At 36.0% G+C, this 26,858-nt stretch overlaps 1 protein-coding gene and 1 long non-coding RNA gene across 2 annotated transcripts in view; both read right to left on the bottom strand.

Moving 5' to 3' along the window:
- LOC121411568 overlaps positions 1 to 26,858 on the bottom strand; it is an 89,739-nt gene that overhangs the window by 54,914 nt on the left and 7,967 nt on the right. Inside the window, 2 exon segments of the mRNA XM_041604366.1 lie at positions 12,102 to 12,246; positions 24,130 to 24,212. Coding sequence (XP_041460300.1) covers positions 12,102 to 12,246; positions 24,130 to 24,212 — 228 coding nt within the window.
- On the bottom strand, positions 1,640 to 8,027 carry LOC121411579. The gene is made up of 5 exons (XR_005969499.1): positions 7,870 to 8,027; positions 6,396 to 6,573; positions 5,592 to 5,748; positions 3,770 to 3,892; positions 1,640 to 2,218 (listed from the first exon to the last, which is right to left on the bottom strand). It is a non-coding gene; the product is annotated as an uncharacterized LOC121411579 (long non-coding RNA).

Raw genomic sequence — 26,858 nt, 5'->3', positions numbered from 1 at the left:
GCCAAAGTGAAATAAGTGTGCAATGGATAAAAATAAGAGGGTGGTATCCAATTATGGTACAAAAGATCCTTCTGTTTTAATGCATTGAGCAAATGTTCAGTTGCTGAATATTTAAAGGACAAGTCCACCCCAACAAAAACTTGATTTGAATAAAAAGAGAAAAATTCAACAAGCATAACACTGAAAATTTCATCAAATTCGGATGTAAAATAAGAAAGTAATGGCATTTTAAAATTTTGCTTATTTTCAACAAAATAATTATACGAACGAGCCAGTTACATCCAAATGAGAGAGTTGATGACGTCACTCACTCACTATTTCTTTTGTATTTTATTACATGAAATATGAAATATTTCATTTTCTCGTCATTGTCATGTGAAATGAAGTTTCATTCCTCCCTGAACACATAGAATTCCATTATTTTAACATTTTGTGCTTCAGGCAAGGAGGTCCTAATTGCCAAATTGGTAAATACTGACATATTGTATAATTCAAACAATAAAAAACAAAAGAAATAGTGAGTGAGTGACATCATCGACTCTCTCATTTGGATGTAACAGGCTCGTTCATATAACTATTTTGTTGAAAATAAGCGATACTTGGAAGTGTCATAACTTTCCTATTTTACATCCGATTTTGATGAAATTTTCAGCATTGTGCTTGTCTGATTTTTCTCTATTGATTCAAATCAACATTTTTCTGAGGTGGACTTGACCTTTAAATAAAATCAAAGATGGAACATTTACAATTAGCATTGAGAAAGTATCGAAATGATTCAAATTTATCCTGGCACAACAAATTGGAATAAAGATTGTCGTCTAAATGTTTCAGACATGCCTTAGAAGATTCCTTGTATTTGCATGAAATCTGGAAAGATGCTGTGTACTGGACTTAAAGTACTTACAACAAAGATAACAAGAACTGTTCTTCTGCACACTCTTCAAATTAGCCAACCGTCATAAAAAAAATGCCATTTGACCTAAAATTATTTACATGTAATCAATAGAAAGCAAGCACTCCTCTTAACCCCAACTAGACCAGGCTTTTTTGGCTGTTCTGTGTGGGGGGGGGGTGCCCGGGGAGCCACTTACATTGACGAGTGGATACCATGCGCGACCAAAAAAACAGGTAAAAAGCATGTCTTTTTCACGATATGGCACGTTACGTACGTAACGTGATAATGGTGTCAAAAACACAAAAATAATGAAAAAAGTGTATCTATTTCGCTAGGAAAATTACGTGTTTAGGGTCAAATTTGCGGGGATGATAAAACAAAATTAAAATGTTTCATAAAGGATGTCCTTTTTGCCCCAACACTTCGTGTTTAGAGTCCGATTTGAACGAGGAGTAGAAGGTGGGGTCGTACTAAACCAAATAAGGTAAAGCAGACGACCAAAGGACCCGTAACAATAAAACATTCCTGTACTTGTTTAGGGGTTCATTTCAGTGAATATTTGCCAAGAGTATCGTTTTGTTTCCAATAGTTGTTAAGGGTAGGGTTTCACACGCCAATACTTGTTAAGTGGTGCATTTTCCGAATATGGAAATTACGTGTTTAGGGTGCTTTTCGAGACCCCATGGACGCGCATGGTATCCACTCGTGAATGGAAGTGGCCACAACCCCCCCCCCCCCCCCCCTGATGTAAATGTCAATGTAAGGCTGCCAATATAAGGTTTAAAGGCAAGGTTCATTGTGACATTGCATGTTAGTTGGTGAAAAATAATCCACCAAAGAATAAAAGAGTTATGAAGATTTAAAGTTTCAAATTTGTGACTTCACATGCGAGCAGCTCCCCACATTTCATGTGATATAAATTTTATACCAGTGCTTTTTCTAGGGAAATTGGAAAATGATTTTACCTGTGGATTCAGAGTTATCAGAAACATTATTTCACACAAGCTTCTGATAAAAACCCAATTAATTATCATGAAAACCATTAAAAAATGGCAATTTATGGAACTTATATTACATGATTGACATATTGGGAGCTGCTCGCATGTCACGTTACAAATTTAAAACTTTGAAGCCTCATAACTCTGTTATTCTTTGATTTTCGCCAAACTTTCATTTAATAATTTCTCTCATGGTTCTCCTTTTATTAAACCAACTTGATGTCAGGTTGAAATTAGGTCCAAGGGCGCCACTGTGCAGTCACTCCCAGGTATGGAACGCGCCATTGTCAATGCCTGTTCATCTTCTTTTTCTTCATGCTCCTTCCTAAATAAAGTGCAAAACAAAGAATCGAAGGGGGTAGAAGACCAATCACACAGACATCTAGTTGGATAATCTGTATTATACCTTACATACTAAGAGCAGGGTTGACAGGTAATACAGGAGTGGGAAATATATGATATTTAGAAAATCATAATGACAAGGGTTCACAAAACATGACAATTACATCATTCTACCAAAAAAAAGAAATATCCAATACAATGACACTTTGGCTATATCACTGAAATTAAAGATCTAAATTGTTCTATTCTTTTTGGGCCATCCTGTATAATGAAATGGGCAAGTGAATCTGGTCAACTTACGATTTTCAGCATGGGAAATCATGCGGTTCAGATTTTTTAATTGTGGTATTGTTAGCCAATATCTTTAAAGGGATGGTCCGAGCTGAAAATATTCATGTCTTAATACATAGAGTAGAATTCACTGAACAACATCCCAAAAATTTCATCAAAATCGGATAACAAATAATAAAGTTATTGAAGTTTAAAGTTTAGCAATATTTTGTGAACAGTCGTCATGAATATTCATTAGGTGGGCTGATGATGTCACATCTCCACTTTCCGTTTTCTTATGTTATTACATAAAATCATATTTTTATCATTATTTCATACTTTTGTGAATAATATGTCTCCCTTATAATGAAATAAGTTGCAGCAATCAATATCCAATGCACTAAATGAGATGACAATCCAATTTTTCTAGTTCTTGGAGGAAAAAATTTGAATAAACCTATTTTCATATAATAAAACACAAAAGAACAAGTGGAGATGTGACATCATTAGCCCACTTAATGAATATTCATGACGACTTTTTTCACAATATATTGCTAAAATTTAAAATTCAATAACTTTTTTATCCAATTTGATGAAATTTTTGGCAGTTTGCTCAGTGAATTCTACTCTATGTATTAAGATATAAATATTTTCAGCCCGGACCATCCCTTTAAGAAGGACTTCTATTGCCCCCCCCAAAAAAAAATAAATAAATAACATGAATCGCCGTTGATCACATTACATTATTGAGGCAAAACCATAGGAGGTATTTTTCTGAGTTTGGAAAACTGCATTTAAGGAGATTTCAAGTCTTTGCAAGATGTGCAGATTTGCATAGACATTCAACAACCATGACATACATGCAGAATAGGTATTGACTAAGTCATTGTGTGAAATTATAAATTTATTCTGTTGTTATGGTTTGCACTACAGAATGGAGATGCTTCATTTAGTATCAGGATTATTAGATAGAACATACAATCAGATAGCTGCCCTAAACAGATTTCAATGTTGGGGTCAAAATTTTACTTGCCCACATTAAATTTTTTATACCTTTTTGGGTAAGCAACTTAGCACTTTGATATTTTCACTTGCCTTGGTCAAGTGAGCATGTGGTAGAGTCAAGCCTAAGTGCTCTCAAAGATTGCCAACAGTAGCGTTCTAATATTGTTCAGGATAATCAGAGCTTTAACCTAAATTGGCCAAAAAATAAATATATAAATAAATAAAAACTTCGAAAAAGGAGATGATAATCATTACTTACTAATTGGAGATTGATGAAAGATTCAAGACTTTGAAGTACTGCACATTTGCCTCTCTCCCCTTGCGTTCTGCCGATCAAAATCACAGGAAGTACACTGAAAGCTAAATTTTCTTCAATGTTGACCTGTACAAATGAAAATTGGGTTTGATCAAACAAGTGACCGGTGAAGGAAGGGAAAACAAAATAAGAATGGGAGCAAGGAAAATAGGAAAGAAAGATGAAGGTGAGGAGGAAATTTCAGCATTTTCAAACTAAATGTGGAAGGTAATAAAGGGATTCACTAAGGTAATTTTAGCCAAAGTGTGAATCACCCATTAATATACAACAAAATCATTTTATATTCAAAATGCTTGTTGACCCCTGCCTGTGACCTCAAGCTTGGAACTGGAGGTGACCTTCAAATCTCTGAAGAACATCATCTCTCTTAGATTGGGAACAATTTATGAGTGATGATAGAAATTTAAACAAACAAACAAACCAAAATCCTAACAATGAGCTCCAAAAGTTCTTCAACCCCTGCTGTAACATTTGACCTGGAGGTGACCTTCAACCCCCCCCCCCACTCCCCCGGGGACATCTACCATCCAAGTTTGGTAAAAAAATGGGCATACACTGTACATGGATCAAACGTTATGAGCTGTAATACAAAACTTGCCCTAATAGGCTTAACTTTGACCCATGCTCATCATCAGCTTGACCCATGAGGTGACCCTCATGTTTGGTAAAATTGAAATAAATTTGCATATAACCATGCTTCTCTCCAAGTTTGATTAAAACCCTTGAGTACAAATTTATTCAAGTTTTGTCAGTGTTCCCATTTGAAATTCCTGCAATGCATTACTGCTACACAATCCGGGGGGGGGGGGGGGGCACTCGACCCAAAAAGTGGTGGGGGTGTGCCGCGGGCGAGACAAAAAACGGGGGCCTTGGAGTGGGCTAATTGTAAAAAGGAGGGTCCTTGGAACAGGCTTCAGAACTACAAATGTTTGTGAGAACGGGGGTCCTTGGAACGAGTCGCCTGCATGTGAGTGCCTTCATGCATCCCTATGGAACGGGCATACGTGCATGCAGCTAGACCGGCAGCATGGGCGGCTGGTGCGCTTGCACAGAGGCAATGGTCGGACAGCGTTCATTGCAGCGGCTGCTTTTTCAAAATTACGACTCATTGTAGCAGATCGATCGGAACGGCGTAACAGAAAATATGCGAAGCTTTTGAGCGGATTTCTTTCTTCCTTTTTCACGAGAAGAAAATAATATGCCTTGGAGTGGCTTTCTTTGTTCTTTTTCTTAATAGGCTAAAAATGCTATGCCTTGGAAAGGAAATTTGAGTGTAAAAATGGGGGTCCCCTCCGCTGCACATACCCACTATGCATTATATACTGAGTGCCCCCCCGGGTGCCCCCCCCGTACACAATAATGCAATAATGGTGAATAATGCTGATAATGCTGTGCGCAGTGTTCAGCTGGTTTTATGTTGAGAGTCAATTATCTCTCTTTAATGGCTTGTGCAACACGATAGTAAAAAAAAAGGGTCTGTGTTACTTCCTCTTCAGAAATCATTACTCTGAATTGGTGTATGTTACTGCAGAACATCATTTGCTTGTTTCGATGAGGTCCATCAACTATAATAATTATGTTGGACAGGATTCGGTGTACATAAGAACACTGATTTCACTTTAAATTGTAAGCATTGTTATTCTTACACACCTGGAGAGGAAATATCCTCTTTTGCAGTTTAAATGCTAATTGATGCAGCTTTGTAAAAGTCTTCGCACTGCTACTGTAAGTTTGAATTGAGTATAACTATAAGACTAAAACTTACTCTGCGTCATTTTCTGGTCCACTCCAGCCCCTAGGATCTTGCTATACCCTGGATTAATCTTCTCCGCAAATTCCAAAGTCTGCCTGTACAACTTTGGCCACATTGTGAAAAGGGCACCAGGAGCTGCATCAATTGTTAAATCAAAGTCTTGATCAATCTGAAAATGAAATAAGTATTTATATATAAACTGTATTACACATAATACAATTACCCGGCCAGCATACCATGTTTTCATACATTACAATGTCATTAATAAAAGTCATGCTAAATATTGCTCATTAAATAAAAAAATAAAACTTATCAATGTTTGTAACAAAAACCCTAGGTCACATGCACACACTGCACAAATCAAGTAAAGTCTAGTGAGCTTTGACATTGACCTTTCTATTTCTAACCATTTATCACATTTTTTAAAATATTGATCACTATTGGAGTAATTAACCACTGGAGAAAATACTTAGTATTTGCAAAATGGGGGGGGGAGTTAGGTGGGGAAATTAATATCCCCCCCCCCCCCGGCCAAAGATTGACATTCATGAGAAGAAGACATAACTTAATCTTTCCAATCGGATTTCAGAACAACTTTTCCACTAATCATAGAATTATGACAACTAAGATGCAACTGAATTTTTAACACTGAGGCAGAGTAAGTGATCCTATGATCTTCCACTATATTCTCAAGCAAGAAAGAGCATAATTTTGGAAATTCATAACCAAAAATGCTTTGTTCAACTTCGAACAATTAAATTTAATTTTTTTTTTCATAATGCGAATCCACTGCACTAAGTAATCAAGTTATTTTACCATTCCCAAAAGCTGTAGATATTTGTCAAGAATTTCTGCTGTGCTTGGTCGCGGGTTTCCTCTAGTCAACTCATATCTCGGTACCGAGGTTCGTCACATTAACAACAATGTTGTCAGGTGATGAGTAATATTGCATCCAGTAGGTGTCTTCTTCGTGCTCATCTTCTGCAACATTTAACTGTGATAAACATGAATCAAAGATCAAGAATAGTAACATTAATTATTACACAAGGTATCTAACTATTCTATAGAGAACTGATGGAATAAGTGGATAAATTGTAGAAATTCTCAATAAAAAATTACCCTGTGCACAGTGGGGAATTTACATGAAGTCAACCTAAATGTAATTCCTGTATCTCAGATTAAAAATTAGTTTCTGATCATTCACAAACTGTACATACATCTGCAATTACAATGTAACATTTAGATCTGTTGTTGCTATTTGCATGTAGGCCTGTCCTCGCTAGGCCTAGGCTATAGTATAGACTAGGCTGGCCAATAATAAGGGACTATTGGCCAAGCTAGGCCAGGATTTAGATCTAGGTTTGGACCTATAGTATAGACCTAGATTTTAATGGGGTTTAACATACACATATGTAGACGTACAAAATTGAATAAAGTTGACTAGAAATAGATCTAGCCAGGCCTACATTACACGTAGGCTATGTGCTTGAGGACGGCCCGGTCCGAGCTTGTACCGGACCCGGTACCTCGCGCATATCGCATCCGCATGCGATCATCGGCAGTGAATTATTTATGTGTGAGGATCTCCATCACAGTTCATGTAGGCTATAATTCAAATCACCAATTTTGAGACTAATACTAATAGAAGCATGGAAAGAAGTGAAACTTTGTGTAAAGATCGTGATGTTGCATGAATTTCATATTTCACCCCCATAAAATCCCACCTTTTGTCACTCAGAATATCAGATCGAGTTCATGGTCTCGAAGTTCGTGTAAGTGGAGCACGGTGTAGGCCCTAGTGCCTTAGTGGTAATTAAGTGGAGTGGATCCTGCACGAACTTCGCTCAAGGTACCATAGTCTGCGCACATGCGTATCTGCGCAATTCTAGTAGAATCTATAAGATATGCAATGCAAACTTTACACATCTAATGCATAGACAGATATTTATTGCAAAATCCGACTCACAATGGTGGAAAAATAATGAAATTTGGGTATTTCTTATGACAGCCTCAAAATGCAGCCTTTCTCATCAAAATCTCCAAATCACGTGCAAAAGTGAATGGGTGCGCAGACATGATGGGCACCATTTTTTTTCAATCTCAAAATGACTGCCGGCCGAGCCGAGGTTTTTCCAATAAAATCATAGGCCTATATTTCTGACTTGGCGACCATCATATAGAGTTACACACGTACATGCACACACAATAAAAGCACTGCAACAACGGTAACAATGCATTGACTTTTGAGATTATTCATGAACATTCAATCGAAATCAATCACTGAATTTACCTCTAAAGATTGGAACTAAATGTGGGAAGTCCCACTCCTGAAGCAGGTTTGTCATCCCCAAATCTTTCATTTTCTAAAACGGAGATTAAACACGATTTTTCCAGTGCACTGCAGCAGTCTCCGAATCGAACTTACTCAACGCCATCTTCCGACCACTAGCATAGCACTGCGCACGCGTACGCATGCGCTTTACGTCATGTACCGATATCTTGTACAACCCTGTTCAAGCCTTCTGTCTACGGACCTTAAACAGGTCAATTCGCCGTGTTTTATACCGATATTTATCAAAGCTTAAACATGTGCTGTTCAAAAAATTATACAGCACCTCTTATACAGCGATATTTTGTACAGCGTTTTTACTGTGTAAAGGCCAAAATTATGGTGATTTTCTGTTTCAGACAGAGTTTACATTTTGGGTATATTATTCAAAACTTCTAATAAAGTTTGATGATTTCTTCATTGTCATGTATATTTAAGTTATTAATGAATACAATTTAGACTCCCCCATAGAGAAATGCAATTTTCGTAGAAGTCTGCGTTTTCAAAGAACTTCAGGAAAAGTTAGGGTATGTGGGCCTTTATTACATGGTCGAGTACAGGTTATTGTACTGGAATAGGCGAAGTAGAAATTAGATATTGAATTCATTTATATCAAAGTTCAACTCACAGTCATACCCACACAAACACACGCACACACACACCCACACACACACACACACCCAAGATTCTAAGCATATAGTGAAAAAAATTACTTAAAAATCATACAATATTAAACAATGTTAGTAATAATTCATTAATAAGTGAACAGGTATTCCTCAAAATAGAAAAAAAAGTAGCATGTGAAAACATGTAGATAAAAATTATTGACCGAGTGCAACATCATAAAATGATGAAGTAAAGACTTGATGGTTTCCAACTAATTAAGAGCTGAACAATAAAGAGCTGAACAATTTTCACTGGCTTTCTTTATAGTTTCCAACTACGGTAAATGAAAGCAATTCTAAGGAAATATGGTAAGCAGGTAGCCATTTCGTGGATTTAAAGATGCAAAATATGAAATATTAGCAACTTTTGTTGAAGGGTTTTTAAAACCTTAAGTGCCCATAAAATATCGATTTTTTTTTCTCCAAAATAAACGTTAAGACTCAGGCCTACGTTGCTGAAAATATCCTTTTCAATGTGTGTTCTTTTATACTGAACATGATTGTCAATTGTTATTTTGTATACCTTAATAAAAATAAGAGTAGTGCCGTCATAATGAAAAAATTATTAAAAAAATTGGGCAAGCAGTTTTTTCTATCGGGCAAGCAAATTTTTTCATCACTTGCCCAACAGGGCAAGTGACAAAATTTTTTTTTGTAGAGGCCTGCGCAACTGTTGATGCGCGAAATCACTTTTCAAGATAAACGCAAATAAAGATTTTACATTTTCAACAGCCAGTTGCTATATGATTGTATTACCAAGAGCCAGGTATCTACTCCTGCCTTCCATGTTAAAAATTAATTGAATGAACATCAATCTTGACAAAGCAGTAATTCACACACAAGTACGACAAGTAATGTTTAGTGGAAAATACTACTTCAGCGTGCGTAGAAACAGCTCGCACCTGTGTGCTATTTCATGGATTATTTTACAAAGGATTTTGAAGCTAGTGTCATTTTTCAACTTTAATTATAAAGAGAATTGGGATCCAAATTTTGCTGAAATGATAGACCATAGCCAGAGAATACAAAATTTCATGTGACTTTAGGACGTTGTGCCACTTTGTGGATTCAGCGATGTCGCTGAATCCACAGAGTGGCACACGCAACCGTTGATGCGCAAAATCACTTTTAGAGATAAACACGAATAAAGATTTTTACATTTTCAACTGCCCGTTGCTATATGATTGTAAAATTAAACAGAATGCACAGACCAAGAGCCAGGTATCTACAAGTACTGCTGCCTTCCATGTTGAAATTTATTGCATTAACATCAAGTCTTGAAATACATGTAGCAGTGATTCAAAGTGTTGTTTTGTGAGAAGAAATGGTGCACACCTGCATGCCAGTTGGTGGGTTATTATTTTACAAATTATGATTTTGAGGCTAGTGTTGCTTTTTCACTTATTATTATCTTATCAATTAGAGAGAAATGGGTTCTAAATTTCAGTGAAATGATAGACCATAGGCATAGCTAGAGAATACTAAAACTGAAAGAAACCTGAAATTGACTTTTCATGTGATTTTGGGACGTTGTGCCACTTCATGGATTCAGCAACGAAGTGTTCAACCATGGACCTACAGTACTACATGGTTCAGCTGACCAATTTTTCACCAACAAATCAGTAAAAATTACAAATTATTTTTGATTTTTTTTTGTAAAAAGTGTTTAAAAAACAGTGTTGTATTTTTTTGTTTGTGTCAGTAGTAAACTGTACCCCTATCAGTAGAACAGTGTTTAATTCACTGACGAGATTACCATGGGTAAATAAAAGTAAATAAATAATTTTTTTTTAATGGTTGGTGTTTTTCTTGTGATTTATGTTCATGATTCAATATCAAATTGTTTTAATGCACCTAGAGGTATAGTGAGAAGCACATCAAAATTAGATGGAGCTTATAATATATGGTGGAGTTCCTGTTTCATCGCCATCTTCATGATCAATGATATTGATAATAGAAATCTTTCCTCCACCCTCAAAAAATAGACAATTTTTATTTAAAGGTCAAGTCCACCCCAGAAAAATGTTAATTTGAATAAATAGAGAAAAATCAAACAAGCATTATGCTGAAAATTTCATCAAAATCGGTTGTAAAATAAGAAAGTTAGACATTTTAAAATTTCGCTTATTTTTCACAAAACAGTGATATGCAAAACTCAGTGACATGCAAATGAGACAGTTGGTAATGTCCTTCACTCACTATTTCCTTTGTTTTGCATTGTTTGAATTATACAATATTTCATTTTTTTAAAATTTGACAATAAGGACCAACTTGATTGAACCATATAGTATCAAACAATGCTAATTGCACATGTTCAGGGAAGAATTAATTGTTTCACACAGCAACAGGGAGAAAATTGGAATATTTCATATTTCACATGATGAAATACAAAAATAGTGAGTGATGTCATCAGTCTCCTCATTTGCATACGGACAAGGATGTGAATATAACTGTTTTGTGAAATTAAGCAAAAATTCAAAAATGTCATAACTTTCTTATTTTTCATCCGATTTTGATGAAATTTTCAGTGTTGTGCTTGTTGGATTTTTCTCTTTTTATTCAAATAAACTTTTTTTGGGGTGGACTTGTCCTTTAAAGAGACACCACAGACTTTGTTAATGACCAAAGTGACTAGAAGCTACATGTACATATGGAAAAAGCACTACCGGTATTAATGCGAAGGAGCTGAAAATTTTAATTATGATGAGTGTAAAAATTTTGGTTGAATCATGTATTGCCAGTCCATACATGTAGAGTGGCATTATTATTAAAACCTATTCAATTCCATACAGCAACCAAACCTGGACAGTAATTGTCACCACATTCATCATTAGCAGCAGAAGCAGTATCAACATTAACATCAACGACACCACCACCATCATCACCAACATCACCATAATTAATGCCACTTCCATCGTCGCCACCACTATTGCCACCATCATCATCTTGCTCGAAACCTTCATTATCATCACCATAATCATCTTTATCATCACCACACTACCTCTACCATCACCATGCATGGAATACTGTTCATGGTATCCTATAGCAATTTGCTCCACATTTTTAAAGACTGCTAATCTGCTATACATAAGTTATATGTTGTCTACATACTAGATTTCTACGTAGTAGTACTGTGCAGAACATACCTGTAAGAGCTTACAGGTAATTCTCTTATGACCAAATTGCCCATCAAATTTGGTAAAGCAAAGTTATTCCCTGTCATGACTACCATTACAATAATTTTCACCACTCTCATCAACTAGATCTTCCACAATGATCAACCCTCCAGGGAATAATTTTGCTTTACAAATTTGAATAGCATTTTTGGTCACAAGAGAAAAGCTCTGAACTATTGATACAGTCCTACGTGTATGTAATATATGCTAAACAAAAAGACTTTATGCACAGCAGTCTTTCAAAAATGTGGAGCAAATTGCAATGCAATACCAGGAAAATTATTCCCTGCCCTCATCAGGAGGTTGTCTTTATTCTCCCGTACTTTAGCCATGAACCAAAGATTTAACTCACCTTCTTCAATGTTGTTGTTCTTGTGTTCTTCTGTATTTTGATGGTATCTATGATCTGTGTACTGATTGTTTCTGAGGCTGTTAACCTTGCTCTTCCTATCTTCTCTGTCTCTTCCAGTAATGTCTTCCATACTTCTAGTATTGTTCTAGATGACAAAGAAATGATATAAAAAACACATTAAATTGTTGCTCAAATTATATGCAGATAGAGTGAAAAAAAAACAGAATTCATATTGACTGGGTCATCTTATTGGGGACTTCATAATTGGTTGTGTGACTAATTGGGACCAATGCAATTATGTGCAAAATAATCATCACAAATGGTTACATGACCTATTGTAGATTCCCTTATAACCTTATGGTCTTCGAATACACATTCAAATTATACTGGTTTTTGTCTACAGCTGTTGCTATTAATACTGGCTATTCAAAAATAAGTCAAACAGAGGGAGAGGGAAGCTAATTATAGCAAGCATAGGAGATTCTTGAAGACATGGGGTAATAGACAATATGAATAAAAGAGGATATAAGGATCAAAAGCCAAGTTTAAGGAGCCTAAGTGCTAAATAGCCTGCAGACAATACAGTATCTTTTGTTCAAAATGATTATACAGGGTTAGATCTGAAGGGTCATTTAATCTTTTCTTTTATCTTTCAATTATTTGTAATAAGTGAATTGAGTACAACATGTACTGTACATGTATATTTGAAGAATTTAGTGTTTGAAATCCATCCAAAAACATACTCATACCCCAGTTTTTATCTCTTTATGATGAGCAGTATTGGCTACAGTACTTAAAATAATTCATACTGTATATAATTTATGATTACCGGTATCAAAAGAAAGGCTGTTTCATGAACAATTTTAAACCTTGTCAACATATCCAATAATTAATAGAAAATGATAGTTCAGTCGGTAGAGCGGGGATTTCAGATTCCGGTGACCTGGGTTTGATTCCCACTTGGTGCGCTAGGGCCCTTTGGTAAAGGCATTAATCCTCATAACCAGGTCCGTCAGAAAGGAGTTTAAGCTGTCAGTCCTCTGGTTGCTTACGTGCATTCATTCTTTCTTAGCAATCAGGTAAATAAAACAGTAAAAACACCATCATTTACCAGTTGAAAAAAATAAGAAAAAATTTGCCTCTTATACTGTACACTGTACCAACTTCATACTAATAAAAGATTGCATTAAAATAAGTACAAAGGTACATTGTAATAGTCAATCATATTTACAGTGATTGATGCAAAACAAACACACAAAACACACCAGCTCAAGTTGCCAAATTGATGATAATCGATAACTACCTCCTTATGGTATGACCGTCAAAGAAAAGTGAAAAACAATAGTATTTGGGGCCTCTCATTTAATTTCTTTTCAACTATGAGGAGGGGGGGATACACACAATGACACAAGTTGGCAATTTGATCATTATCCATTTGATCACTGCTATTTTTAGAGACTCCTTTGTACACAAAGTGCACTCCACCTGCTGTCATGACATTGTGACTAGAGATCTTGTGTCATGTAGCTCTGCATACATGTATGTTTTTATGATTCTAGGGAAACTTATCCAGCATTTCATTCATGTTATGATTTATGTATTAACATACTTGTTTATTCATGTTTATCAAGCATTGCATAGATACTTTTTACACCTGTAGATTTTGATCTTAATTTCATGTACATTATATGATGATTTTTGTTATCTTTGTAATGTTTTCATCAGGTTATTGATGAAAAGCAGTTTTATGCTGATCTTTTCTACCTGGTTAATTAATACCTATACAAGGGATTTTAGGAGATAAGATTCATTAAGTACATGTAATTGTAAAAGTAAAACCACCATAAAACTCTTTTTCGTAACACTAGGAAATTGTTGCACTACACTACATGTACATACACTGTAGTGTATAAAGCCTCTTTTTCGTAATGTAAAATAGCAGTTTACCGGGTATATCTGTTACGTTCTGATAACTAAATAATTTTAGTTTTATTCATGTTATCATTTATGCAAAAGTATTTGTTTATTTATGTTACCAAGCATTGCATGGATATCTATACTCAGATTTTGATTTTATTTTCATGAATGATAGGATTTTTGTTATCTTCATGTTTTCAACAGGTCATTCAAGAAACACAGTTTTATGCTGATCTTTTCTACCTAAGTACCTATACAAGGCATTTTAGAAGATAACAAAAAGTACATTCCAGACCAACAAGGTAAACATTTACCATGTTGCCCTTCCTAGGCTTTGCCCATATGAATCCTGTACAGAAAAGGGCAATATTGGCCATATATCTGCTACTGCCCTTGCGCAGTAGGAGTCCATTTTGATCGCTGATTTCGGTACTGGTATTTGGGAAATCTAGCTGGAACCAGTTTATGAACCAACGTATTGTAGATAATGCGCGACCACAAATCCAAGCGCAAGTTTCTATGCATGCATGATGCGCTACTGCAAGGTAACAATTGCTTTAATATCAAGGGTTACTTCGCTTGAATATACCTTGGTCACATTTGCTCTACAGCGGCCGTACGGCGAGTAGAAAACAGCTGTTTTATTAATTTAATTCAAACCACCTATATGTAGTTGGACAAAAAAAAGTTAAAGCGGCTGTTTTCGACTCGACAAACGGCCGCCGTAGAGCAAATGTGACCAATGTATTAGTTCATGAATAACCTGAAATCAGAAGTAGTGATAAGCAAACAGGCATATAAATTATTCCAAATAATACAGTGTAGCTAGAATTACATACATGTATTGTACAGCCTTAGGTATTAATAATAATATTGACTGACTCTTCTTTCAGAAACATCGATTACATGTATGTTGGCCTTTTATAAAAGAACCATATTGCCCTCGTCTAAAGACTCGGCCAATATGATTCTGTTGCAGGCGACATGTTTGATGTTCCCCTCAAGGCCAGTCCATATTATATAAATATATTCTAACAAATAAATATATATACACCTCTAACAGCTACATGTACATTTACAAGTATTAAAATGTCTGTCTGGTTTGCCTTGTGCGTTCCCAGCATTCATCAGGAAACATACTAAAGATCCCGGATTCTTGCCTTGAGAATTCCTCTGGCAGATTTCCCACCTAACAAATCTTCACTTAGGCATCCTTTTCAAGGGGCTCATGAACATTATGCGAAGGCTATTAAAAAGGACGCAAATGTGAAAAAAATGGCAAAGACCAATATCTGTATGAGACAGAAGTGAGCAAATCACATTCTACTGTTGGAAGCTTCGCCAATTGTTTGCAGGGTCAATTGAAGTCGCTTTTCATTTGGAAGAAGTTTTTTTTTTTTTTCGTTATTCTAAAGTTGTCCTTTAAATGTTCTAATGACATTCGTATGGGCCCCCTAATGAAGGAAGGATTTTGTACAATGTTTAAGACTTTAAGAAACATCTTGGACAAGTTCATCGACCAAACTGCAAACTACAAACGATCATACAGCCTTCTTGAGAAGATGTTATGAAATGGTAAAAAATCTTTGTTTGGATCAGTTCATAATGGTACATGTATTCGTGATCAAGTCAAGTCAAGTCAATGCACTCTAAATGGAACTTTGATGAAACTTTCATTTGTTATGCTTACTTAATTTTTCTCAAAACATGTACATGTATATTGAAATCAAATTTGACTTGACATTAGATTCTGGAGACTAATATTCCCATGACCATTTTCATCAAATCTAAATATGCCTTTAAAAGAGATCTTTAATCATCTCATTGTCAACTTTGTCCTACATGGTATGACCCATGTATTTGCCGACCACTTGTTGACAATCCATTGCGTTATTTGATCAATAAAGAAAAATCACTTCAAAAATAATTTATCTCAAGCTCTCAACTTGAACTTTCATGAAGCAAAAAGCCTTGAAAGAATTCATTTGAAAGTTCTCTAAAGCCTATTAAAGTCTTTCCATACAGGTGAAATTCAGACAGTGAACAGAGACTTCATCTTTCACAATTGATCTGAATATCCCTCCTCACAACAGGAGTCTCAACTAAACAAGGTTAGCAAGATGAGTAATTGTCGGCTGCTAAACATTTCACTCATCTCATTTCTTCTCTTGCCTACAATACTTCAGCTCCCTTCCAAGATAGTGCTATCTCTAAAACTGATCTTCAATTTTCTGGCTTAATTTGATCTCTGCTCAATCTGAATCAAACCCATACGCCTCTTGTAATGCACTAAGATATACATGTAATACAACACCTTCGATTGCCCCTCTCCCCTACATTTTTTTTTTGTTTACCAGAACAGACATTATAAAATTTGGCAGTATCAAACAGAAGAACAAATAGCAGATCCAGTAGGAAGGTTGTATGGATTTTTTATTCAAAATTCCCCTTTCTTGTCAAAAGTTCTGGTGTTGAAAGGCTTTGGCCTGATAGCCCATTCATAATATGTATGTAGCCATGGAATTGATAACCAATCAGTAGGCCTACATGTATGTAAAAATTTATTTCCCACAGAATATGAGCCAAGGTAGATCTATGATGTAGCAAGACATGGTGGCTCAGTGGCCAATAGAGTTTGTAGGTCAGGTTCCCGGCAAGATATGAACCACAGACTTAATATAAAAATTGAACCTTTTGCCTACTTATCAGCCACTTGAGTTATTAAAAATGAAGAAAAGTATAAATGAGAAGAGTACTCTGCAAATATGCAAAGGAGCTAATTTGGTCCCTAATCACGCTCCTCTCAGAGTGAGATTAGATACCAGTCCTAATGGAATGAGATTTCAATCTTTCAAGAGTGAATTTTCACCTTTTAGGAGTGAAAATGTGCATCTGATTCTGTTTTTCACTTTCACTCCAAAAGAGGTGAAAATTCACTCTTGAAGACTGAAATCTCACTCCATCTGGGGTACGTTGCAGAAAGAGTTGCGTTTAAACGCAAGTCACAAATGCGTGCTGTTGATTGGTTGAAAATCAAGTCGCGCATGATTTTTAGAGTTGCGATTGATTGCAACTCTTTCTGCAACGGGCCCCAGGACTGGTATCTCATCTCACTCTGAGAGTAGCGTGATTAGGGACCAAAATGGGGATATGACATCATCACTTTGCAATCAAAAATTAAATATTCATGAAGACATGCATAGAACAGTTTCACTGAAATAGTGCAAATCTTCATTAAACGTCTGAATGTCAAAACTCTGTTATTCCTTGTCCGATTTTGATCAAATTTTCAATGTTGTGTTTATATGATTTTTTTTTCTTTATCTGAACAAATTATATTATTTTCAGCCTGGAGTACCCCCTTTTTAAAAAGGGAAATCCTTTCATGTTCCAGCCAATTGAGACTTCAGACAGAAAGGTTCATGAAAATCTCCTCGAAGCTGAAGAAACATGACTTTCTATCCAGTATGACTAATTGCAATATCTGTCAAAGTTTTATGACACAACTGGATGTTGGCAATGCCATTAGCATGAAAACTGACAGTCAACTTGGCAACTGTGCCAAAGGAGGAAAATGAAGTGATAGAGAGTGAGTGTAACAGAAAACTATCTACATGTACAGTTCAATTCTTCAAGCAGAAATGGGCATTACAAATCAAGAAAAACATGGGAAATTCAATAACACAAAATTGTACAGTGTATGTGTACTCTAGTCTGCTGGGCAAACCCTTCACTCGTGTAAAGGGTCTGAATTGCAGCCTACTCATGCCTTGTGTACTGAAGGCCCTCTCGCTCAGGGATTGAAACAGCAAGTTTTGTATGTGCTAGTCTTTGTGTGGAGACACACTTGTCGATCAAAGTTTCAATCAGGGTCTGTGCCTGCAGACTATGTGTACCCTTCCCTTGCATTTATTTCATACAAATGGTTATTTATTAAGACTTCCATGTTCCCCCCTTGATGTAAATCTGCTACATGTAGTATTATCTGCTTAGAATTATATTGTGCTTGTTATTTTGATTAACTTCATAATTATTTAGAAATACATTGTAATGCCTCTTTATACATTTGTACAGATTGTGTGAAGTTTAAGCTCTTCTAAAAATTGCCTCCTATGAACTTCCACCTTGAGAACATCTGCATTCAGAGCAAGTCAATATTATTTCATCTACAATCAATATCTACTGTAATAGCCTGATTTTCAGGGCCATGAGATTATTTCATGAGATTATTTGTATCATCTTGTATTTTTTTATAATTTCTTTACATTTTTTTCTTTTGACTCATTAGTCAGATTCTTGGATAGACAAGACTCTCTCGGTTTGGCATACAGTGATCCTATTTCGCATTATTAATCATCATAATGCTTATTATTACAAAAGGGTCCCAAGTAAAGAACGTACCCTCCCATTCTAGTCACCGCCATCATACTATCTTGGAGATTATGAGATTAGATCATCCTTAATACACGTAGGTAAAAGAACAAATAGTATCATCTCCTGATGATTAATGAGCCTTTTAAATCCCAGTCTGCTTTAAATCATCCACAACACAGGAATCTTAAGATAAAGAATCGCTTCACACAACCAAAATTGTCAATGAATCAACAAATGGTGCAAACAGGAAAGCAAAAACAGCTTTCACCAAATTCACTTTCTGTTAATACTTATCATTAAAGCATACACTATTTATAGTCCAATTATCTTTTACATGTATAATCAACTGTATTAGTGTTTCACAAATTGGAATGCCATCTCTGAAGACTTGAATTTCTGATTACTATTTCAAACAATGAAATATGGATTGTTATCAAATTTATTTCATCATTGTACCAGTCATCTGATTCTGACTTGTGCATCCACATTCTCCACTCCCAATGGAGCATTCCAGCAAAGCTTTTCACACTCAGTTGCTAGACAATACATGTAAATTGGAATTTGTATCCTAGGACTTGGTACCCATCAAGGTTACACTTCATAATTCCGAAGGTTCGTAATTCCGAAACACGTAAATTCCCTATACCTCGATGTTCGTTAATCCGAAAACGAAAAAGGGTTCCTTAATCCGAACATTTGTGGCGTAATTCCGAAGGTTCGTTTATCCAAAAAGGAAATGAGAGTCGTAATTCCGAAGGTTCGTTAGTCCGAAAACAAAATGAAGTTCGTAATTCCGAAGGTTCGTTAATCCGAAAACAAAACGAGGTTCGTAATTCCGAAGGTTCGTTAGTCCGAAAACGAAATGAACAACGAACCTCATTTTGTTTTCAGATAAACGAACCTTCAGAACAACGAACCTTATTCATTTTCGGATTAACGAACCTTCGGACCAACAAACCTCATTTCGTTTTCGGGTCGAACCATTGGAACAACGAACCTTATTTCGCTTTCAGATTAACGAACCTTCGGAATATCCGAACCTTCAGATTAACAAAGCTTCGGAATTACGATTGTAAACGCCCATCAAACACCTTGGTGAAGGGGCAGATTGTGGATTAACACCTTGCCAGTCGCTATTACCGTTGCCTGCCATGCCAGACACCAGTGTCTATTTGGTAAGACTGATAGATCTATATACAGAAGAAAGACATTGTATTTTTTTTTATTTCATTGGTCCACTGGTCTGTAGAAAATTGCACTGGTGAGTAGCAGCATCATGTGGGTGCCGGAGGATGACTCAGGTCTAGTTTGGAACTTTTATAGAAATGATGCTCTGACTAAAAAAAATGTGAGAAACAGAGAAAGCTTGTCAGAAGCTTGCCTGATACAATGCTGCTGGCTCTACTTTATTAATATCATGAACTTTTTGTTTGTTGCACCTATGGTATGAATCTCTTTTTCTGCTCTTGTAAAAACAATGACATCCTAGTATAAAGTAGACTCCATAAAATTCACCTTTCAAAGATTCATTAAAAAAGCCAGAGCACTTGAAGAGTCTTGAGGGCTTTCTCACACAGCAACAGGATATCACTGGAGATGTGTCACATTTCATTAGTATCACAAAGCCAAACCAGGACTTACATCAAACACAACATAAACTTATGTTCTTTACACAATAGTGTGATGAAGAGATCCAGTTCAAGCAACTGTTTGTTGAGCAACAGCCTTCCAATTTGCAATCATTACAGGTATTGATGTCAAATAATGTCTGGTGGTTTAAACAAACGTATTTAAATATAGAAAATATTGTCTATAAATACCTTCTATAAGCAAACGTCATGTTCCCCTTTTCATAGAAATTACATTTATGATGTTATGATGTCTACACCTGTACAATATTATTACTGATAACTCACCACATACAAAACATGGCAATAGTTCTTTGATTTTTTTTAACTGTACTTAAGTCTAGTTTTGGTGAGACCTTGAAAATGGATGAAATATTTAAGTAAGTTTAATAAGTAAACTGTTTTACTGAAAACCAACTGTCCAACAATGGGCTTAAATAGGATAAATCCAGTATTATGCCCTTTTTACACAGGATTTTCTTAACCCCGGACTATCGCTAACCCCGTACTATCCTTAACCCCGTACTATTTTTTTTCCTTTTCACACATGCCAAATTGTTATTGCTAACCCCGGATAAGGAATGCTTGCTTTTTACACACGAAACTCGCTAACCCGGACTAGTGGTTTTTGTCGATCATTCGTAGTACAAGTGCTTCACTCGTACACTTTTTACACACGCTACAATTTCCTTAACCCCGTACTATAGGTAGGGCCAAATTGCCATTTAGCCCCACCTATAGTACGGGGTAAAGCTTAGCCCACTTTCGTTTTACACATGCGATCTTAACGCCCTACTATTGCTCTTAGCACCGCAATTGGTGGGATAACCCTGCTTTTTTGCAGGGCCAAATAATCCCGTACTATAGGTGGGGTTAGCCCACTTTGCAAAAACTCTGTGTAAAACGAAAGTGGGCTAAGCTTAACCCCGTACTATAGGTGGGGCTAAATTGCCATTTAGCCCCACCAATAGTACGGGGTTAAGGAAATTTTAGCCTGTCTAAAAAGGGTATTAGAGTCTTCTAGCATAACAAGATCTCAGTGCTCAGACTGAATCATTGAAGTTAACATTCAACTCAGACCAAGGTCAACATCCAGGGAGGCAAAAATCAACAGTTTAAAAATTGCTACAATTTCAGAAATAGATTGAAATTCATAAAAAAATGTGATACATGTCATTGGCGGCGGAAGCCCAAAAATTTAGGGGGTGTCCACCTGAAATTTTGGGATGGACACAGGTAAAAAATTGGTCAAGCATCCCATAAAAGGTTATCAACCTACATTTTTGATGTGGCTAACCAAAAATTTAAGCAAAAAAAAAAAAAAAAAGTCATCAACATAAATTTTAGGGGGGGGACAACACACGATTCAGGGGGGTCCACGTGAATTTAGGGGGGGGTCGCAGAAAAAAAAAATTGACAAGCAAAAAAAAAAAGGGTTATCAAAAAACTAATCAAGGGGGGACCATCCCCCCCACCTAAAATTTAGGGGGGACATGTCCCCCCCATCCCCCCCCCCCCGCCGCCTATGATATATGTATATTAGATGGGTCCATGCACTAAAGCAGTTTCAAAATAATATTTAACTATTTTATTTTTGCTGCAAACACTTGACAATGTGGTCAAGTATAAAAGTACATTTCATTGACATCGAGAAGAGCCTGATGAAATATTGGTGACACAACATATGCTCCGGCAACAATTATGTTTTTAGGTTAATAGGATTTAGGTTTACATGTACGATACACTATATAGGGCATTATGTTATATCCAGGGTTGAAGATGGTCATTCTAGAGCCGTGGTGTAGTGGTTCTGACTCTCGCCTTGTAAACAAAGGGTCGTGTATTCGAATACCACCACAGTCTGACGTCCTTTGGCAAGGCGTTAATCCACCCTTTGCCACTCTCGACCCAGGTGCTAAATGGGTATACGGTAGGATGTGAAAGTCATTGTAGCTTGTTCAGTACTATGTGCGCGTCACAGGCGACTGACTGGAATACTCCCCAAGGGGTGGAGGATGTGCACACATTGTATGCGAGAATGAAGGACTGAATCCGATGACCTGGGTAATATACATATATCTGTAAAGCGCTTAATAGTCACATCGTCCCGATGTATTAAGCGCTATATAAAAGCGGATTATCTTTTATTATCAATTATCGCCGGAACTGCAGTATGCAGTATAATATGATGATGAATTTCTGGACTCGTTATTGGAGATTATTGAGATCATGAATATACCAACTTTACATTCAGAAGCAGTTCAAAATTTCAAATACTTTCCAGTTGTACACTCTGAACACATTATATGAGATTAACATGGCCTCCAACTGGGGCCCATAGAACAAAACCGCATTTATACTGAGAGGAAGTTCAAGAATTCTCAAAAGCTTAACACTTCTTTTATCCCAGTGCCTCCCTTTCTCTTTTAGTTTAATCAAGGAGATATCCTTGGTTTAATTTCCATACTCCTTCCATGTACATGTACATGTAGATTACTGCACAAGGGGGAACCTCACAAACAGTTATCAAGTGTGACTTTTAAGTCATGCTTAACTGTCAACACGCACATGATACATATAACGCACAATCTCATTGATTAGCTACATGTATATATAGCGAATGTCCAATGCAATGATGCATATTGCATACCACACACATGCGGTTTCGGTCAAACTTTATGGCCCGAATTCACAAAGGTGGTTTTGAAAATCCACGGTTGACTCCACGGTTTATGCAGATTTCCTATATAAATTACACTTAATTTAGCATGTATCGAGCGCGTGTATGAAAAATGTCCAATCCTGATGTGCGCCTATGTCACAGTGCGCCAAATTGACGCCTGTTGCCGTGGTTATCAACGCTATTTTATTCATGAGTCCACTCTTCAAACAGGGGACTCATGAATAATATAGCGTATCTAACCATGGTAACAGGCATCAATTTGGCGCACTTTTCACGACCTTCTAGGTGGTTTCAGACCGCCTTGAAGTTCGTCAGTTCCAGGTATTTTCTGATCGTGAAATTTACCCGATCAGAAAATACCAGGTAATATTGGCAATGTGAAAGCAAATTACGCATAATCTCCCCGAAAGTAAATACCCATTAAATAGTATGTACATGTATATGTACTTGTCAAAATTACTAGAACTTTCGCAGGGATATTTCGAAGGTCGCAGGTATTTTGGCAATGTGAAAGCAATTTTTAGCCCAGCATGTAGTTGGGCGCGGGCTTTGTGGGTGGCTGCTGAGCTAGTGATTTTGAATCTCGCGCCTTGCCTGCTTATCAGACCATACAATGTACTGCGCATGCTCGCAACTTCAGGAACTTTTCCCGTAGAAGGGTATGTTTCGGGGCGGTATGAATGCAGGAATAGTTAATGGGTATTTCTTAGCCTCAAAAAGTTCTCGTAATTTGACAGGGATTCTTATGATCGGGGCGGTTTGAAACCACCTAATGAGTGTTTAGTTGGCTTTTATAAAGCAAGCCAAAATCAACAATTTGAAGAACTGAAGATGTGGCCCAAATCCATCAAAAAATATGCGGGGTTTTTTTGTCATTTTTAGCTTATTGATGCCATATGTGCAAAGCCCCCCGCGCACTTTGTTCATTTAAGATGCAATTTTATCAGAAAATAGAGAAGTATTTTATCTGTGCTTTCATTAGTTCTACAAATCATCGGTCACATTCCATGCCTGCTTCTATACAAATAATAACTTGATTATGATCCACTGAAAATGGGATTTACATACATGGCCTATGGAGCTGCTGCTCACATACATGTACATGTATTATATGACATCACCAATCAAATCTTTGAAGATTAAACGTTCACAAATATATTTTTTCTGGAGCTATTTCTTTTATTTGTCAGGGTGAACTTCCCTTCATGTACAGTACTACGTAAATGTAACTCCATGAATGACCACATTCTTCAAAAGAATTAATCTCATTTCACTGAATGTGATTAAAGCTCCTCGTGTATATGTAGGTTCTTCTAAGACTAAGGGCTGTGACAGAGGTAATAGTATGCAGAATCAAAGTGCTGTATAAATGGTGTACATTATTATCATTATCATATAATGTACAAACAGTCAATTAATCACTTACCTATCTCGTTGTTCTTCCCGTCCTTCGGTTGGAGAAGAGAATGTCCTCTTTTGTATAAATTGCGTGGATAATTTCTGTAAACTCTGTAAGATACAAAAAATACATAAAAATTCTGAAGTAATCACAATTCTATGTACTATATTTATATTATTCTGGAAAATATGCTATTAAAGGGACCATTCAATTCCATGATTTCTTTACAGGATTGTTTTCCCCAAAACTGAGCCCCAGAAATAGACCCCTCCCCCCAAGAAAATTAATAAAATAATTATTTGTTATATAAATAAATAACTAAATAAATAAATAATTAAATAAATATACATGTATATAATATAATAAAAAAATAAACAAATAAATAAATGAATAATTTTTTTTTAAATCAGGAACATCAATTTAGGAGACTGTTTAATGCCACTATTGCAATATTTTTAAAAATACAGCTTTTTATAAGCTGCCCATAAATTTTTCAGATGTGCAGTTTTATCAACCCTCACCCTGCCACAATCTCACATTTAATGTGAAGAGTTTTCATTGGATTGACTAATAAGACACACATTGTTGATGGGTTTAGTTTTAATTTCTTCCAAACAATGAAAATCAACAAATAAATCGATGTCAACAACCAAACGTTCTGATGACAACCTTTCACACATCCAATGACTTTTCCCTTGACCTATAACTTCCACTAAGTCACAGATCCGGAAAGTTGTGATTTTACAACAGGCTCTGTGCTAGGAAGTGAGCAACTGTTGCCATGGAAACTGAAACATGTGTCCCAAAGAGGAAACCACTTCATCATGCACCAAGAATAATGGTATGTGCCGTCAATCAAGAAGCTTGCCACAAAATATTTATAGAGAGGAATTCTTATTATGGTTTGGGCTGCCAAATCAGGCCACACATCTCCGGACTAGAAGCCGTCTGCATTTTAACATGAGCCCGAGTATTCAAATTATAGTACTATACATGTACATAAATGTATATGTTGCAATTTCTGATTGAGCTACATGTACATGTATGTAATTATCTAATATGATTATAATAATTTTGTGATTATTGGTAATGAAGATATTGCAACCTTCAACATAGGCACACTCAAAATAACATAGCCAGGTCAACTTTGGAATATTCTGGTGTTTCTTTTCTTTGCAGTCTCATTCCACAATCCACACTCAAATTAGACCCCCCCCCCCCCCAGAGCTGACAGAAATATGTTTTCTTGAATCTCAAGATGAAGGGCAAATCCATCCCAACAAAAAGATATTGATTGTAATGAATCTTTTGGGAAAGATCAAAGAAGAATAGTGCTGGAAATTTTGTCAAAATGGAATTAGAAATAGGAGAGCTATGACATCTTGACATTTCTCTTTTTTACTGCATTTTCATTTTTAAAACAAAGCTGAAATTGAGTGTTGATAATGTCACACCCTCACCTTTTGTTATATGAAATATTTATGAAATATATGTTTCAATTTTGCAGATTTGTCAATAACTCACGACATATTGCAACAATGGCAATTCCACATGTGCAGGCAGGAATCAAGACTTACTTATATATAATAATTTAAAACAAAGAATGGTACCAAAAACTAGCACCTCAATAAATAATTTTTTAGTAAAAATTTCTTAACTCTGTGTAGAAGTTACCTTGGTGAACCTTATGTAGCTCTCATAAAGAACAAAAATAATCAAAATCAATCAACAAATGTAAAGTATTTTTGTGAGTTTAGAAAATGTATGAATAAATTAGCATATTTAATGAGTTTCAAAATTCTGTGTTGAAATTTTGTATCACCACCTCCAGCTATCATATAAAGCAAACAGAATTGAAATCGGACTTGAAACGGCGAAGAAGAAGCATTTTGAAATTGTGGACAGACGACGGGCGAAAGATCATCTGGCCCTTCGGGCCGGTTGAGCTAAAATTGTAAGTTGGTGACATTGGTTCCCTCAGTTTCATACATGTATATACTGAACAGGATGTGTGTAACTGCTGTGTGACACAGAAAAAATCAAAATCCATAACTTTAATATTTTACATCAGAATTTGATGAAATTTTCTTCTCAGCAAGTCAGCATTATCTTTGTTTATTTTATTTTTAAGTAAGTGGAGTTTTGATGGGATGGACTTGAGCTTTAAAATGGGGAATTGGTTGGAGATATATCCACACAAGTACGGTATGAACAAAGTCACCGAACCATGGAGAAACAAGCGATGTTTTACCATAATTGAATGAATTGTGGCTGATACTAAATTGCCTCTAGAGAGCTTGTACTGTAGGTGTAGAAGATGATATACATGTATTCAAACTGCTTTACTGAGGCTTTTAAAATGTCAAATAACAATCACACTTTAGTAGTTCCAATTGTCAGATTATCAGACAAATATTCATTGAGGAATAGGATTAAAAGTGAAAAACCAAATTATTGTACAGATGACTCAACTGAACTCTAAGAAAGAAGTCTGGTTTCCAAGTAACGATTTCAATTTGACTGACATTTGCTGTGAAATAAAGCTAAAACTATCAATATACAAAATTAAAAAATGGGCAACAATTTTGGCAATTTCTTTTCAAACTTTAATATCAAATGGGATAGAATCAGACATTTCTGATTTTTTGCTCCTGAAGAACTCACGCCTGAATAAACAATGTCTGTAGAACTTGTGTTGTGGTTCAGTGAATACAGTAAGTCCTCAGACTTTGATCCAAAGGTTCTGGGTTCAAATC

Source organism: Lytechinus variegatus, chromosome 1, assembly GCF_018143015.1.
Source record: "Lytechinus variegatus isolate NC3 chromosome 1, Lvar_3.0, whole genome shotgun sequence".
Classification (NCBI taxonomy): domain Eukaryota; kingdom Metazoa; phylum Echinodermata; class Echinoidea; order Temnopleuroida; family Toxopneustidae; genus Lytechinus; species Lytechinus variegatus.
This window is presented reverse-complemented; position numbering and strand designations above follow the sequence as displayed.